At 57.2% G+C, this 17,503-nt stretch overlaps 1 protein-coding gene across 6 annotated transcripts in view; it reads right to left on the bottom strand.

The window, feature by feature from the left end:
- Nucleotides 1-468: 468 nt before the first annotated feature.
- RUNX3 (RUNX family transcription factor 3) overlaps nt 469-17,503 on the bottom strand; it is a 65,558-nt gene continuing 48,523 nt past the window's right edge. For 5 of the 6 annotated variants that reach the window (XM_054499967.2, XM_054499959.1, XM_054499956.2 and 2 more), the window contains exons 6-7: nt 8,084-8,242; nt 469-3,523 (exon numbers count right to left, since the gene is read on the bottom strand). In XM_054499967.2, coding sequence (XP_054355942.1) covers nt 2,979-3,523; nt 8,084-8,242 — 704 coding nt within the window. In that variant the 3' untranslated portion in view covers nt 469-2,978. The remainder of the gene's footprint in view (nt 3,524-8,083; nt 8,243-17,503) is intronic. The other variant, XM_054499966.1, reaches the window with a different exon arrangement.

Below are 17,503 nucleotides of genomic sequence, written 5' to 3'. Positions count from 1 at the left end.
TGCTAGCTTGCCACAGATCTTGAAACACGAGCCTCAGAGGGGGGTTCTCACCAAGGCACTTGGACTATCCCTCTGCCTCTGCCCCCTCCCCAAATCTGAATCTGGGGAACAGGCAGGAATTCTTCCCAACATGGCTGGGAAGAATCACAGCCCGCTCATGATTGGTGGAAGGGTCGTGGCACTTCGAAGACCTATTTGATGCTCTCCTGGGGTCCCAGCCATACAGGAGCAGGCCTCACTGGCTGTCCTGTGGCCAGGGTGGTCTCTGCAGCCATTCCTGAAGAAGTTGGAAGCAAGGAGATGAAGGCGCTGGGTGTCTCTGTTCCTGTTCCTTCTGGGCAACAGCGGGAGGTCTCCATCCTCTCCCCCACCCCGCCCCACCTCCATGCATTGCCCTAGAAACCTGGCACTGGACTCCTTCCACACATCTCAGAGTTGTATTATTGTAACAAATCAGTCAAAATTCCATTTTACAGTTAAATAGTACAGAAGACAGTTTACTGTACAAGCAAGTTGTGCATTAAAAACAAACACCAAGCAAATGATAGTGCAAAGCAGTTTCCACCCTGCTCCATCCTCTTGCCAGCTCTGGGATGGTTTTACGTCGGATATGAGTGCAGCAGGTGTCACACCTCAGCATGACAATATGTCACAAAAGATTGGTACCCACTACTGACAGGCTCACAGTAACACTGTATCAAAACATCTTCCTTTCCTCGTGCTTCCTACATCAGTGTGTTTGCCTAGTACAACTTTAAAGCAGCCTTGTAAATAAGGACCTACTTTTACCAGCCCAGGCTGTCTGTACCCACTTTGGGCCTCACAGACTCAGTATGGCTGCCATCACTTTTTGTCAGGGGATGGGGGATGGGGTAGGAAGAGCAATTTATTTCCTATCCCTGCCCCTCCAGGATCAGGCAGGGGTAGTAATCTGGGATGAGACTACAAAGTGCTGGGCACTGGGAACCCAAAGGTGCCTCCCACGCTGACCTGGGACCAGCTACAACCAGAGAACAGGAGGGAAGAAACTACCAGGACAATGGATTCATTAGCTGCTTCCTGAGAAGGCAAGGAGAGGCCCCTTGGGTGCAGGGAGTCAGCAGCTATTTTGAAGAGATGGAGACTGTTTTTCCAGTGAGGACAGGCCAAGAGAAACCGCAGCAGGTGGGAATGGAATAGGATCACCAGAAGGACTGCCTAACCTGCCAGTGTGTCTCTGGTGTATGGTTCTGGCCATTGTGACAGGTTGGGTGGGGACAGTGCTCTCACAGAGACAACCACTGAAGAGCATTTTGTAGGGCAGATTTCTGCATCCACAGAGGCCGAGGCAGAAAGTTAAAATACCGCATGCTGCTAGCCTTTATGAGTTCCCTTACGCCTTTTCTAAGCCTTTCTAGGGCCAGAGAACTCTGATGTGAGAATCCATGCAGCCTGGCCCTTGGGCAAGTGCCCACTTTCCCATTTTGCAAAATTCAGGGGCAAGACTTCACCTCGGAACACAGTGCAGCCGAGCTGTGGCTGGAGAGCCCTTTACAGTGCTTCTGTCCTGCCACGCACAGCCAGTGCTCCCCACTTCTCACATCCTGCCCACCTCCGCACAGCCTCCTGGACAGATGTCCTAGGGCCACAGAGGAGAGACAGCCCAGCGTCTCATCAGCGTTTCCCTCGTCCTCCCAGGGGAGCCTGTGGTGCAGGCTGGTGGGATGCTGCCTGATGGGGAGTGTAGCCCCTTCAGAAAGTATTGAGACCCTAATAACCCCACACCCTCAGGAGGCAGCTGGGGGTCTGCGGGGGGGAGAGGGGGTGGGGATGTTGCTTATAATCACGGAGCTATCATAATCACAGAGCTATACCTGTAAGAGACCTTGTGTTTGAAAATGTTAGATTAAGCTTCTTTTTCTAAAATCAGTTTTAAAAACTGTTTTTTTTTTTTGCTCAGGACTATTTGCTTTCAGAGCACAAAACAGGTTACAGACAGGTGTGTGCCAGGTGTTGCAAGATTTGGCTGGATCCTCCCAGGCTTGGGGGATGGGGCACAGCTTGGCTGGACCCAAGGGGGACAGGGACATTGATGTCTGACCCAAAATGATCCCTCACCTCAATGCCTTCTGCTAGGACCTATCTGGCCCTCCTGTTCTCTCCACAAATGGAAATCATGAGACCACCTAGGGGAAAGGGGACCTCCTACCCCCACCCCCCCCGCCGCCCTGCCAAGAGAACAGAGAGTGGATGCGTTGAGCTGGTAAAGTGCATGGAGGAGCTGGCCTGTAGGTGCTTTCCTGGGTTTAAGGACCTGATGCCATAGACTCATCTTCTCTGGGGCCTGGGACCCATACGGCTAGGGGAAAGCCAACAGTTAGGAACGGAGGGGAAGCTGGGCTGGGGGGACTGGCTTGGATGTATTCTCAAACCATCTCTGCCAGCAGCGTGCTGGGTCCTGCCCCATCTGTACAATGAGGGGAACCCCGCTCAAGGGTGGCGGGGGCGGGGGACACTTTCCAGTTCTGACTCAAATCTGTGTAAATGCAGAGGGGGCTGGACCCAGGGGGTGCAGGGGCTCCAACGAAGGTGCAGGGGTCGGGAGGCTTCCCAGGGCCTGAGGCTTATCTCTGGAAGAGAGATGGCCTCTGTCCCAGGAGACATGGGCCCCATGCAGCACTGGGCATAGCTGGAGACAGTGAGGTCCTTCTGGGGAGGTGGCAGGAGGCTGATTCCCCACAGAAGTATGGGATGAGATGGCCAGGATCTGGGCCGGGGGCAGTGTCCCGGGCCGGGGTGGGGGTGGTTCCTTATGCCTCTGTACGAGGATGTGGCTGCACGGATGCAGCCAGAGCCACCTACCAGCCGGGACCACCCTGGGACCGAGACCACCCTGGAGCGCAGGTTCCATTCCTGCCCGGAGCCTCGGAGCCAGCCCATCACTGGTCTTGAAGGTTGTTAGGGTCCCCGCCTCCAGCGGGAGGAGTCCACCAGGGTGGTCAGTAGGGCCGCCACACGGCCTCATCCATGCGGCCTGGCGTGCTCAGGGCTGTGGGTGAGTTGCTGTGGCTGCCGTCGGCCTCCACGCCATCACTCTGGCCGCCCAAGCTGGGGTTCATGAGGTTGCCGGCGGCGACAGAGGCAGCGCTGCTGGTGCAAGAGGCCAGCATGCGGGTGGGCGAGCGGTCGCCCCCACTGCTGCTGCCAGCCACCATGGAGAACTGGTAGGAGCCAGAGGATGTCCCGTAGTAGAGGTGGTAAGGGGACGGGTTGGCCTGGAAGGGCCCGCTTTGGTTCTGCGGGGCCCCCGGGTAGGGTGGCGGGAGGTAGGTATGGTGGAAGCGGCTGGTGGCCGGCATGCCCGCCACGCTGAGGCTGCTGATGCTCGTGCCCGAGGGCGTGGCGCTGTAGGGGAAGGCAGCTGACATGGCCCCGGGGTAATGCATCCTGGGGTCTGGGAAGCGGCTCTCCGTGAGGGCTGGCAGCGTGGGGAAGGAGCGGTCAAACTGGCGGGGGTCGGAGAATGGGTTCAGTTCCGAGGTGCCTGGAGGACAGCAAGGAAGAGGTCAGTTGCAGCTCAAGACAACCCCAGGAGGCCTTCCTGAAGAATGACCTTGGGCTCTGGTTCCCAAGGCCCATCTGGGGGACCCCTAGTTCTAGACCTGGCTCTCCTCTTCCTGCCCTAGGCTGCCCGGGGCTTCCCCTGCCAGGACTCTCAACACAGACCTGCCGGGAAGCTGGTGGGAGCGTGCCCCGGGCCAAGAGGGGCCATGGGAGCCCCCCCGCAGCAGCAGCAGAAGAGAGGGGGGGTCTTTTCTTCTTTTTAAATCCTCCTTCCCAGCCTCGCAGAGGAGAGGCCTAGGATGCGGTGGTGGGGCTGAGGGCAGAGTCAGCTCAGGCCTCCCAGCAGCCCTGCCCAGGCAGGTTCCTCTCCCCACTGGCCCATGTTAACAGCTGGGAAGGCTGTGGATGTGTAAAGGGCTCCAACGACCGTGTGAGACTGGGAGTTGGAACCCGCTTTTGAAGACAAGGAAATGGAGGCAGAGAGAGAGCAAGGCTGAGTCTCTGTGGCAGAGAAAGGACTGGTTCTCATCACAAGGTCTCTGCTGGGGACACACGTGCCTCTCCTGCCCAGGTGCAGCATGCGGAGGTTCTGTGCGCTCACACCTGGGTTGTGGGCACTGAGTTCACAGGAGCTCTGGCCTCCACCTCACCCTGGGCCTGTGTCTCTGGTGCCGACTCGTGGCCACACAGTGACTGGATGCCACCCTCACCTGCCTCGGCAGCAAAGCGAGACAGCAGTCAAACTTGGGGACCCAGACCCTGACCTGGTCACAGTGTCCAGCCCAGACCCTGCCCCTGCTCCCCCAGGAATGTGGCTTCTCAATGGGCTCCAAGGCAAGGGTGTTCCATCCTCTGTCCCCAACTTTTGTCATCACAGACCCCCAAAACCTCAGCATTCAAAGGGGCTCAGGGATTGAGTCTAACACCCTTGATGGGGAAACTGAGGCCCAGACAGGGTGAGGCACTTGCCTCAGGGTCACACAGCACATTGGACCTGGCACACAATCCTAGGGCCTCTGGTCCTGAGCCCCAGCACGTACTTGAGAGGGAGCTGTCCCGTCTTTGAGGCAGCACAGGATCAAGGCTTACCGTGTGGCTTCTGGAGCCAGACAGTCATCCTGGTTTGGACACTTACTAGCTTTGTGTCCTTGGGCAAGTCACTTAACCCTCTCTGCGCATCAGTTTCCCCATATAAAACATGAGACGATAACAGTTCATCAGGATTCAGTTAATTCACATAGAGTACTCAGAATGGCACGGGGCACAGAGCAGGGGTCCATGAGGCTTTGCCAGGCCACTGTGGCTGTGGTGCCTCTTACTCTGGGTACCGAGGAGAACTGGCTCATTCAGGGCCCTGCCAAGTTGAGGCCCTGGTGCAGGGCCTCCCTTCTACTCTGGCAGCAGGGGGAGGTGGATGAGCCCCCAGCAGTGGTGCAGAGGTGCAGTCTGTCCAGCCCAGCAACCCCTCTGTGTCACCCACCAAAGGATAAGGGCCGGTGCTAGCCGGGGTGGGCTCTGCCTGCCATGCCGAGGCTTGGCTGAGGACGGAGAGCTATGAGCCTGAGATGCTGTGTGACGTCGGCTGGGACCTGGAACTTCTCGGGGCTTTGGGGTCTTCCCAAGTCAGCTGGGGTATGTTTCCCTCAGCAGCGGACTCTGGCCCTGGGTGTGGATCCGAATGGAGTGATGCTCCTGGCTTAAGAAGATGTGGGGACAACAGTCTGGGTGGCGGGGGCCTTCTGGGACATCTGGGATGCTCCCTAGTAGGTCACTTGGCTGTCCCTGACCCTTGAGGCCGAGAGCCTCCGAGGCACCTGGCTGCCAGTTTATCTGGGGAGCCCCTTGGGGGGAGAGGTCCTGTTGCAGGTGCTGGGCACGTCAGCACAGCTGAGACGGGCGGGATGGAAGTGGGTGCTGGCCGCCTGATGGGAACCCCATTCTCAAGACGAAGGAGACAAACGGGGACCGCAGGATGCAACGGCAGGACTGTGCCCCTCAGAGCTCACGCGGGCTGCAGGGAGCTGGGCTGGGCCTCCCTGGACCTGCCACCGTCCCCTCCAGCTTCTCTCCTCAGGGCCACCACCCCTCCTCTGGGGTGGTGGGGGAAGTACCTGCCCTCAGCACTCCCTCAGACACCCCAGCAGCTTCCTCGGAGCTCCTGTACCCCCACCCCGCGGCCTCGCAGCCCCAGGAAACCCGAGCTGCCCGGGGCACTGTCGAGCGGCCAATCCCAACAGTGGAAGAAAATGTTTATTTTCTTCTCCAGATTGCCCCGGCTGCTGCATGGTGGCTGAATGAGCCCTTTCAGCTGTGAGAAGCCCCCATTGTGGGCGGCTGCGGCTAGGGGCTGGGGCTGGGGCTGGGGTATGGGAGGTGCTGGGGTCTCTGCATTGCTTGCCAGTGACCAAGGTTGGGGGGTCAAAGCAGTTAACAGGCACCGAGGGAAGTGATATCCCAAGGGGGATCCCCAGGAGGGAGTCCAAGGGCAGAAGGAGGTGGGCCTGTGAGAGTGACTTCCCAAGCCTGGGTCTGCCAGCAACCCCTCTTTGTCAGGGACCTCTTTCTCCCCACTTCACAGATGAGAAAACTGAGGCTGAGTTTAAGTGACTTGTCTAAGATCATATAGTCAATGCCTGGCAGAGCCTGAATTCCTAGCCTGGTCCAGCTGACTGCAGAGTTCATGCTTCTGCCCTGTCCTGGTCATCAGAGGCCCTTTCTCTCACCCAAAGGGGATGGGCCTGAGGATGGAGAGGCCTGGCTGCCTGTGGCCCAGTGCTGTTGGGGACTAGTGAGGGACTGGGCCAGGCCTCAGGAGGAAGCAGGCAGAGAAGCAGAAGTCAGCCACTGCCCCACACAGGCTGGGCTCCTTTCCTCCCAGCCCAGGGTGGAAGCAGCAGCTGTGCCTGCTGTGGGGCCAGGCACTGATTCCCAAGCTGTGCCCACCCAGCAGTGGATGGGCAGATGTGGGCTCTCCTTCCATGGGGGCTGGTGGACAGGAAGCCACTGTTCACCCCACCTCCTGGATTCTGGCCCCCCCGCTGGGCCCCGATTCCCCTGGCCTGGCTCTGTCCATGGCAGGGAAAGGCTGGCTCTCAGGCTACGGCACCTCGACAGATGCTGTGGGCAGCAGAAGCAGGGGCAGCTATGTGGCAGCGTGCAGGGCTCCTTCCACTACCTCTTGAGAGCAGACCTCCAACTCGTGGGCTCAAGAGCTGACAGTCTCAAATGCACTAGCTCCTGGGCTCAGAGAGGCTGGGCCTGGGGCTTCTCCCGACCTTGGCGTCTCAGCAGGACCAAAGCCAAAAGTCCTGAGCCCAGGCCAGAAGGGGAGGGGTCCTCTCTTCACACTGAGGGCCTGCACCAAGGCCCTGGCCACTGCACTATGCCTGGAACAATGTCAGTAGGGAGACCCAGTCAGCCCCCACCTCAGCGTGGCACCAGAGAAGGGGGTGGGGCAGGCAGACCGGTTGGCAGCCCCTTCCAGGCCCCTTTATCTGTCCCCTCAGAAGTACAGAAAGTTCTTGGGAGCAGGTACTGTGGAGACTGTGGACCTGGTCACAGATGGGCTGTGTGACCCGAGGGTGGCTCCGAACCTCTTAGGCCTCTCAATTCATTCATCTGCCAAGGGGTTCTAACCAGGCTCCGGGGAACTGAGAAAGAATGGGCACAGTCCGTGACGGCAGCCAGTCGCCTGCCTCTGTCCACCCAGCCACCAAGCACCCTTGGTACCCCACTTAGCCCGAGGGCCGGCTGTGCTCACAGCCTCCCATGTCCACAACTCACTGACTAAGGAACAGAGAGATGCAACCGGCAGCCATTTAGTGAGCGGCTACTATGCGCCAGGCACCTCGATACTCCAGAAGACCTGCCTGAGGCCTGGCTGCAACTGTGCTTGCTGTATCCATCTAGGCAGTGGAGATGGAGACCCCAGCTCAGTCTTCTCTCTCACCTCAGCTCCTCCTGTTTGGGAGGACACTCTGGGCAGGGTGGGAGACCTTTCCCAGGAATGCTATGTGCCTCTCTAGGGTTGGAATGTCACTTAACTGTGTGCAAAGTTCGTGTGAGTGCAGTAATGTCATTTGAATGTCATCCCAGCCCTGGGTGGAGGCATCCACCACCAATCCACTTTTGGATGAAAAATCGCAGGCTGTGGGGCAGGGGTGGGGAAACTGTACATGGCAGGGGCGAGTCTGTCACGGCTCCTTGGACAAGTCATGCCCCAATTTTAATAGGGGCACTATGGGGTTAACCCCATTTCCCCAGGCACAGTGAACTCGTGGTATGCAGATCCCTGGGGCCAGGCACCGGGCACGTGTCAATAATGTCAGTAAGTGTTTGCTGAGTGAATGAATGATGGCTAGCACACAGCAAGCCCACAAGAACTGTCTGCAGGTGCCAATAAGCACCAGCAGCTCCTCTACAAAACAAGGGGGTGCAGTGACCGATCTTCAGACAGACTTTTGGTCTGGGGCAGATTGGACCACATCCAGGCCCTCCACCCCCACATCACCCCGCTGCAGCCCCTCCCTCCATGCCGTACCTTGGATTGGGGTCTGGGGCTGGCTGCTGAAGTGGCTTGTGGTGCTGAGTGAGCCTCGGGGGCTGGGTGTGCTCGGTGTCACCCGCATGCGCAGCCGTTCCAGGTCCCCAAAGCGGTCAGGGAACGGCTTGGTCTGGTCCTCCAGCTTCTGCCGGTGCCCTGCAGAGCACAGGGAGCCCATCAGCCGTTGCTTCCCCAGAGTCTCAGTGGAGACAGAAATGCCTCACTCTGCTGGGAAGATCTTCCTGAAGTCTGACCTTAGGCCTCTGCTGGGAGAACCCTGAGGTCACCACCAGCCTCTATAGAGGTTTTCAAAAGACTTTCTGAACAGAAAATGGTCGTTATGTGCCACCCCACATATCTAAACCTCTACAACACACGGTGATCTAAACCCCTACAACACGCTGTGATCTAAACCTCTACAACACGCTGTGATCTAAACCTCAACAACACGCGGTGATCTAAACCCCTACAACATGCGGTGATCTAAGCCTCAACAACACGCGGTGATCTAAACCCCTACAACACGCGGTGATCTAAACCCCTACAACACGCGGTGATCTAAACCTCTACAACACGCGGTGATCTAAGCCTCAACAACACGCGGTGATCTAAGCCTCAACAACACGCGGTGATCTAAGCCTCAACAACACGCGGTGATCTAAACCCCTACAACACGCGGTGATCTAAACCCCTACAACACGCGGTGATCTAAACCCCTACAACACGCGGTGATCTAAACCCCTACAACACGCGGTGATCTAAACCTCTACAACACGCGGTGATCTAAACCTCTACAACACGCGGTGATCTAAACCTCTACAACACGCGGTGGTCTAAACCTCTACAACACGCGGTGGTCTAAACCTCTACAACACGCGGTGGTCTAAACCTCTACAACACGCGGTGGTCTAAACCTCTACAACACGCGGTGATCTAAACCTCTACAACACGCGGTGGTCTAAACCTCTACAATACACTGTGATCTAAACCTCTACAACACGCGGTGATCTAAACCTCTACAATACACTGTGATCTAAACCTCTACAACACACTGTTTGGCAGAAGAGGAAACTGAGGGCCAGGTGCAGTGGCTCACGCCTATAATCCCAGCACTTTGGGAGACTGAGATGGGAGGATCAGTTGAACCCAGGAGTTTGAGATCAGCCTGGGCAACTATCGAGACCCCTGTCTGTACAAAACTTAAAAAAAAGAAAAAGAAAAACTTAAGCCAGGTGGGGTGGCACAAGCCTGTAGTCCCAGCTACTGGGAAGACTGAGGCAGGAGGATCACTTGAGCCCAGGAGGTGGAGGCTGCAGTGAGCTGATTGTACCACTGCATTCCAGTCTGGGCAATAGAACGAGGACCCTAGATCTAAAAAAGGGAAACTGAGGCAACAGACATGAGAAAGTGGCTCATGCCCCCAAGGGTCAGGGAGATAACCCAGGAGCACTGCCACCCTCTGCCTCCCAGCATCCCAGCCTGCCTTGCACACTGTCTCCCATGTCTACAAGAACAATGGGAGGTGGCCCCAGGATGGGACTGCAGGCTTTTCCAGCCCTAAGTCACTCTGGGATCCCCAGAACATACCTTCTTCTCTCTGGGCCTCAGGCAGAAAAATAACTCCACCAGGATGCTGGGCAGAGGTGTAGGGGGCTTGCGTGAGGGACTAGACAGCCATCTCTGCCTGGAAGCTGGGGTCGGGGACGAGACGTCACACCTGGAGAAAACTGCCAGCATTTTCCACTCCCTATCTGCCAGAGCCCACACAGGAAGAATCCCAGCCTTACATCCAAGGGCTCAGAGGTGCTGGGAGGGTCAAGGTGGCCAGGCCCCTGCCCTCCTGCGGCCTACTGAGGCCGAGGGACACTTCTGGAGTGACATCAAGCTTGCAGGGACCTCCCCCGCCACACACACTTTTTAAATTACTGATTTTACATTTCACAAGCAACATGTGAATATTTACAAAAATAAAAGCATTACAGATAAGGCTCTTTCCACCGCTCTAAGCTCCTCTCCAGAGTCCCCACTGTGACCAGTTTCTTTCCAGACATTTTTCGTCTTCCATGAATGGAAAACACAAAGTAAGTTTCTTGTGGAACTCTCTTGAACAGTCTCAGCCTGGGTGTGTCATTCTGTAATTTGCTTTTTTATTAGCACACCTTGGAGCTCAAACTCAGTTTCCTTATCTGCAAAATGGGAAGAGTAATCCAGCCCCACAGAAATGACGGAGTTCCCATAAAACCCTGGGAATCCTCCCCGCTACGGAAGGGATTCAACAAGCATGGTGAGAATGACACTGCTATCCCTCCTTTCTGCTGGCCACTGGAGGCACAGTTCACTCCACAGTCCCCTCCACCCACACTGCAGTCCTTCCCAAGCTTCTCCTTTAGTTCCCTTACATGCAACACTTCCCGGAACGTCCCTGTTCACACCCCCTAGTGGCTGCGGCTTCTCCAGGGCTGACCCGAGGAAAGGACGGCTCCCTTGGAGGACTGTGCACTCCAGGGTTCGGCTGATCAACCCTAACACGGTCACGGCCGTTCCACCTCACGTGACTTGGCGGGAGGCTGCCAGGCAGGCAGGGTGGCCAGGCCCTCTTTTACAAGTAAGAGAACTACAACTGCGGAGAGTCGAGGAAGCTTGTCGGAGGCCACACGCCGAACAGGGGGTGGGATTTCCTGGACCTGGGACCCTTTAGAAAAGATGGCGGCTAGGCGTGGTGGCTACGCCTGTAATCCCAGCCGAGGCAGGCGGATCACCTGAGTGAGGTCAGGAGTTTGAAACCAGCCTGGCCAATATGGTGAAACCCCGTCTCTACTAAAAGTACAAAAATTAGCCGGGCGTGGTGGTGGGCACCTGTGATCCCAGCTACTCGGGAGGCTGAGGCAGGAGAATCGCTTGAACCCGGGAGGCGGAGGTTGCAGTGAGCCAAGATCACACCACTGCACTCCAGCCTAGGTGACAGAGCAAGACTCCATCTCAAAAAAAAAAAAAAAAAAAAAAAAAAAAAGGTGTGGAAGGGGATAAGGGGAGGAGAAGGTTTGCCTAAGGCCTTGGGTCTAGAATGACATGTGCATTTTCTAGACTGGCAGAGGGAGAAGAGGCAAGATGTAGGTGGGAAGTAAAACAGAACTCACTGCGCTTCTTGGGGCCTGGACAAGTGATTCCTGGGGACTCGAAAAGTGGGAAAAGACTTCGACCACTGTAGGGCATGAGGGGACAGAGCCCAAAGCCTCGCATGGGCCTGATTTCTGATTTTCAGAATGGGAATGCAATGGATTCTGGTACTTGTAGGCCCCCAAGCTCCCTACACATCCCTGTTGGAAGCTCAAACAGGCATCTGGGAGCCTCAGAAAGAAAGCAGGGGGCCTGGGAGCCACAGGGGCTCAGCCAGTCACCAAGAACCAGGGAGCCCTACCTTCTCTTCCAATGAGGCCCCAGACCAGGAATCCATGGGACACTTGGTGGCAGGAATAAGACCATTTGGTCTCTGGCCAGGCCCCCACTGCTTCCTCCCAGGGCCCTTGGCAACAAAGGGGAAAACATGGGCTGGGGGCGAGTTTAGGTGGAGCTGGGGCTGCAAACTCAGATGCCCATGGGGATGGGGCAAGTCACGTGAACGAGGCAAGTGGGATGGGTGGGGCCTGGGGCGGATGGGGAGGAGGTGCCTTGTGGAAGGCACCTGACTGCTACCCTGAGGAGGGCAGGCCCAGTACGGCCAGAGCTTCCAATTCCAGACCGAGTCCTCAGCCGTAACAGGCCTTGGAGGAAATGCTGTCCTTGCTCCTGAGGCCACTGGAAATGGCAGGGAGATGTGGATGAGCTGGGGGACAGGTGAGCAGAAGAATCTTAACAGGCATGAAGCCTGCCGGGTGGACGTGGGAACCACAGACTGATCCGACAACAGCCTGAGTGCAAAGGATCTGGGTGTTTTAGTCAGCCACAAGCTTGAAGGGAGCCAATAGGGCTGGTGCAAAACCTCAGGCCTTGTTACTTTCGTCACAGGAGAATAAAGTCCCCTGTTTCTGAGTCACACCATGTACCAAGTGTTTACAGTTACTCCTGTGGCCTGGCGGAAGAGGGCGGGGTTCACAGCCAGCCTGGGTTCGAGGACGGGTCCTGTCACTTGCAGTCTGCTGGCCTCACTCAAGTCACAATCCTTTCCCCCACCCCAAGCTGAGGTGTCCCCATCACACTGTCTTTGTGGGTTGAGGTGCTGGTCTAAGGTGTGGACACTTTCCAGCCACGTGGGTCACCACCATCGTGACCATCGCTTTTATCTCTGCTCATGCCCAAAGGAAGCAGAACTGTCATCCCCATGCTGGAGACCGGGGTGTGGAGGCCAGGATACTAAAGTCATGTGAGGAACACAGAGCCTGAGCAGCAAGGCAGGATTCACACCCGGATCCCCCGACTCCAAGCCCAGGGCTCTTTTCTGACACTTTCTCTTTTGTTCCCAATGTTTAGACGGGGCCACTGAGGCTTCACCATGAGACCAACGCTGAGCGCCTGTTCTGGGACCCAGGCTGCCGGTCAGGTAATCTGACCCCAGAACCCATGCTCCCACCATATGCTCCCTTGCCCTCGGTAGGGCAGACTTCCCGGAGGAGGGGAGTCCAACAGCACTTCGGAAATTGCTTCCTTGTTACTGTGGAACGCTGGAGCCACTGCCAGGGAGGAGAGAGGGGAGCCAAGGCGGCCCCACGTGGCCAGGGCGCCAGAGAGTCTCAGAGCCATGGGGCCAGGGCTCTCACACTGAGAATAGGACAGAAGTTCCTGTGCCTGAGGAAAGAAGATGGTCTTCAGAAAAAGCCTCTTTCATTCGGTTACCCAGAGCGAGAGCTGGGTGGGGAGCTCTGGCTCTAAACCACTCCGTCATCTCGGGCCCAGTCCTGCTACGCCTCAGTTTCCCCTCTGCAGAGTCTGCTCACTGAGGCCCCTTCCTTTTGAAAGTCCCTGATTTAAGGTAGCAAAGATCAGCCGCTGGTCAGAGGGGCCCCAGAAAGAAAAGAAGGCAGGGCTGCTGGCCCCAGGGCCCACTCACTACCACTTCTTCCTGCTGCTGCTGTTTCCAGTATTTCTCGAATATTCTCTGCCCCACAGTCTTCAGAGCCTCAGCTCAGGACAGCCTCTGCCAGCAATGCTTTCTGTCCTGTGAAGCCCAGTCCAGGAGCCCCTCCTCCAGGAAGCCCCCCTTCTCCCACATTAGAGCCCCATCACACCTCTGCAGGCTAGGACTGCCCTTTAAAGCAGTCGCCAGCAGGAGTGGAAATCATCAAAATGGCAGCAGATGCTTACTGGGCGCTTCCTCCACGGCAGCGTCTAAGCAGCTGACAAGCACCATCTTGTTTCGCCTTGCAGCATCCCCTTGAGTAATGTCTGCCACCATCCTATCATATGGGTGAAAAAACTGAGGCTCTGGACAGCCAGTGAGCTCAAGGTCATGCAGAAGACACACGGCCACCTGCTCTCCCCAGAGCCTGTGTTTTCACAATCGGGACTCCACAATAGATGTTAGGGCCCCGTCCAGCCCCAGGGCCCAGAGCTGCTATCTGCAGGCCCAGGAGGATAGGACTTGGGAGAGGAAGATGAGAAGGTCTCAGTGGACTCCACCAGGGGCCCTTCCCTGCTCTGAAGCTCAGGGTTGAGAGTGCAATTTCCAGTCATACCCTGCTCTAGCCCACCAAGTCACTCTCTGCCTCTGGGCCACAGTTTCCACATCTGTAAAGTGGTTATCGTACTGTCTAACCCCTGAGGGTGCCGATGAGCTGGAGGGCAGGCCACATGTTTTTAAAAGCAGAGGACTGAGACGGCTGGGGAAAGCCCCGCGTTGGCCCTCAGGGCCTGTCCTGGCTGCTGTCAGCCTCCAGCTGCTGGGCTCCGATCAGACAGCTCCTCCAGCACGGCCTGGATTAGTGCCTATGACCCTCACTTATGGGAGGGCAGATCCCAGCCTGCCCCTCCCAAGGGCCCAGTGGCCCCAAGCTCATACCAGGCAGCTCTCACCCACCAGTGGTCATGGTCTTGGGCAAGCCACTCTTGCCCTCTGGGCCTCAGCTGTCTTATCTGCAAAATGGGGATCACACCTCTAACCCCCGAGGGTCAGGAAAGGTTTCAAGAATTACACAGCCCACCAGGCCTTGGTCCTTGAGGAAGGTGTTCTGGGTTCCCATTCTGACTTGGCCACCTGCTCCTAGGCAAACAGCTCCTCTCTGATGCATCTGTGCAGTGGGGGGTGACCAACCTCATAGGCATATGATAAAGGCCAAAGTGGGAGCAGGAATGCTGGGCCCCAGCCAGCCTGGGGACTCATCAGGGTCACACAGTGTAGGAGCTAGAGGACCAGGGCTGGATTCTGTGTTGGCGGCCCCTTTACCACTGTCCCCAGGGAATCCTTCCCCACCACCAGCCTGGCCAGCCTGGGGTCCTACCCCCGCCAGGTACCTGGTGCTTCTGGGGGAACCAAGAGACCATCAGGGTTACCCCCCTGCCTCCATGCAGGCCCAACACAAGCCCCTGTCATAGGAGTGGCAACCATTTTAGCAGGCATCCATGATGTGCCAGGCACTGTGCAAGGTGGGCCATGCATGTCGTCTCCAAGGGTCATATCCCTCTGACAGGCTGTGACTATCACCCCCATTTTACAGATGGAAAAGTGGAGGCACACGGTCAAGGTCATATGGTGTGTGGCACCCCTGAGATTCAAACCTGGAAAGGTCACACACTCTATGGAGCTCAGCTGCTAAGGTCATTGCTTCCCAAGACCTCCATGAGAGAAGAGCTGGGTCACCTGGCCGTAAGGTCCAGCTGGCAAGAGGCCAGCTCAGTGTTCAGCCTCTTGGGAAAAGCAGAGTCGGGCAGGGCCACAGGAACAGCATCATCTGCTGGGGACAGTGTGGGCTCCAATGACCAGGCCCGTCACCCATCTGAAGCCACTCGGCAGCCTTCTTGGCCGCCTGGTGCGGCTGTGACCCAGACACAGCAGCCACTGTCTGCCCAGCAGCAGGGTGGGGCGCCGGGCCCGAGGCCGGCTCTGCGGCCTGTCAGGAGATTTACACCCGACTCTTAACAGCCTCGCGGAATCACAGGCGGGTGCCGGGCCTGGGGTGGTCTGCTGTGAATCGGCCCCCTGTGAGCAGATGAAAGCCGGGTCGGTGGCTGGGCAGGGAAACGGGCTGGCTGGGGGCCAGCGGGCAGGGAGGCGAGCGGTTCCCTCCCAGGGCTGCAAGTGGGGCTTCCAGCGGCCTGGGGTTGATTAGGAGAACCCGGGAGGTCTGTGGTTAACCCCTTCCCTCCTGCTGGGCAGACTCCGCTAGCCCTGCCCCTAGCACAGGGGACACTCCTGGGGGTTGTGGGGATCTTGGGAGCCAGGGACCTGGAGCAGTTGCCTCTCCTCAGCCCAGGAAGAAACTGCAGAAACTCTAAGGCCTTCAAAAGCCCAACTGCGGGCTTAGGGTCACTTCTCCTGCCCACGCCAAACCCTCGGCAGCCACACTCTGCTGGCTGCTCACTTCAGGCCCCTGCTCGAAGGTCACCTCTTCAGGAGGCCTCCCCGCCCTATCCCTTGTCCCATCCCTTGCACGCTCCACTCCTTCTCCCAGCTTTGTTTTTCTTCACAGGACTTCCCACTACCCGAAATGACATTAATGAATCATTTGCTTATTCATCAATGATTTATGGAGCAGCTCTGAAGGGCTCCTGCCTACATTCCCAGGGTCTAGCTATACCAGGGCCTGGCAAACCAGAGCAAAAAACTCTGCCCTTGTAGAGCATAAACAATAGGGGGCCGGGTGCGGTGGCTCACGCCTGTAGTCCCAGCACTTTGGGAGGCTGAGGTGGGCGGATCACTTGAGGTCGGGAGTTCAAGACTAGCCTGGCCAACATGGTGAAACCCTGTCTCTATTAAAAATACAAAAATTAGCTGGGCGTGGTGGCATGTGCCTGTAATCCCAGCTACTCGGGAGGCTAAGGCAAGAGAATCTCCTGAACCTGGGAGGTGTAGGTTGCTGTGAGCCGAGATCTTGCCACTGCACTCCAGCCTGGGCAACAGAGCAAGACTCCATCTCAAAAAACAAAACAAAACAAAATGGGAGAAATGAATAACAAATGAAACAAACTGTCGAACTAGATCGCACCTTAGAAGGTGGTAGTGGTAAATGCTCGGGGTAACCTTAAAGCCAGGAAGGAAAAGGGGGAGAGGTGAGGAAGGCTGTGTGTGTGCCACTTGAAACAGGGGGGCTGCTGAGAAGTGCAGAGGCTTTAGGGTGTGAAGGAGTGTACCATGCATCTGGGGGTGTCCGGGGAGGAGTGTTCCAGGTAGAAAAAAGAGCAGTGCAAAGGCTCCCAAGGCAGGAGTGTCCCTGGCAAGTTCAAAGACCAGCTCCAGGAGGCCAGGGTGGCCAGAGCAGGATGTGGGAGGGAGGGCAGGGGGTAACGGGCACAGGCTAGGTGGGCGTGAGGGCCGTTCCCCCACCGTGGTCCATGCCAGACTTGCCAGGTGTCGCAGCCCCTCCTGCTGGGATCCTGGACTCGGCTCAGCAACCTGCTTCTTAACCAGCCCCCAGTGACTCTGAGGGACACCAGCACTGAGAACCTCAGAAACCGAGGCCACACAGGCAGGAAGCCACCAAGCCAGCCTTCAAACCCAGCTGGCCACCTGGCTGCAGGCCGGGCACGCTCTGCAGAGCACCAGAGGGGAACGACCCGGCCACAGAACCCACAGCCGGCCTCAGGGATCTACAGATTCCCGGTCCTTGGCTCCCAGGACCAGCCCCTACTCCCACTTCACCCCACAGCGGGCTCAGATTTCAGAGGGTCGGAGGTGGCAAAACAGGAAAAAAGCCGGGAAAGGAAGTCCAGGAGCACAAAAGGCCTGTAACAACCCGTGAAGGTTGTGGGGGCACTTCCTGGGGCCAGGCCACGGTAAACTCAGTCAACCTTCACAGTGACTCCCCTACGCAGACACCAATACCATCCATTTGACAGCTGAGCACACTGAGGCGAAAAGGCCCTTCCAAGTGGCCCTCACTTCCCGCAGCCCCCAGGTCGGAGCCCCCAGGGTGTGCTGACAGTTAAGTTGGGCAAGAGGTTTTGCGCCCTGGCCTCTATCCTCTCCTGGGGCTGCCCAAGAGATCAGTTACTAGGGACTTTGCACAGGGCCTGACACAAGGGAGGGGACTGCTCAGTGACCAGGAGCCACCCTTCACTCTTATAGATGGGGACACTGAGGACCCAAAAGGCCAAGGATTTGTCCAAGGCCAAAGACAAAGGAGTGGGGCTGCAACCCAGGGTATGGGGGGACATGATCTCAGGGCCAGGATGTGCCAGGGACAGGGGCAGGCAGGTCCTAAGGATGGGGGACCTAGTAGACTGCCCCCCGACTCCATCTCTGCTCTGTTCTGTAAATAAAACCACTGA

The sequence above is a fragment of the Pongo pygmaeus genome, chromosome 1 (genome assembly GCF_028885625.2).
Source record: "Pongo pygmaeus isolate AG05252 chromosome 1, NHGRI_mPonPyg2-v2.0_pri, whole genome shotgun sequence".
Taxonomy (NCBI): Eukaryota; Metazoa; Chordata; class Mammalia; order Primates; family Hominidae; genus Pongo; species Pongo pygmaeus.
Note: the sequence above shows the minus strand (reverse complement) of the source record. Positions and strands in the feature narration are given on the sequence as shown.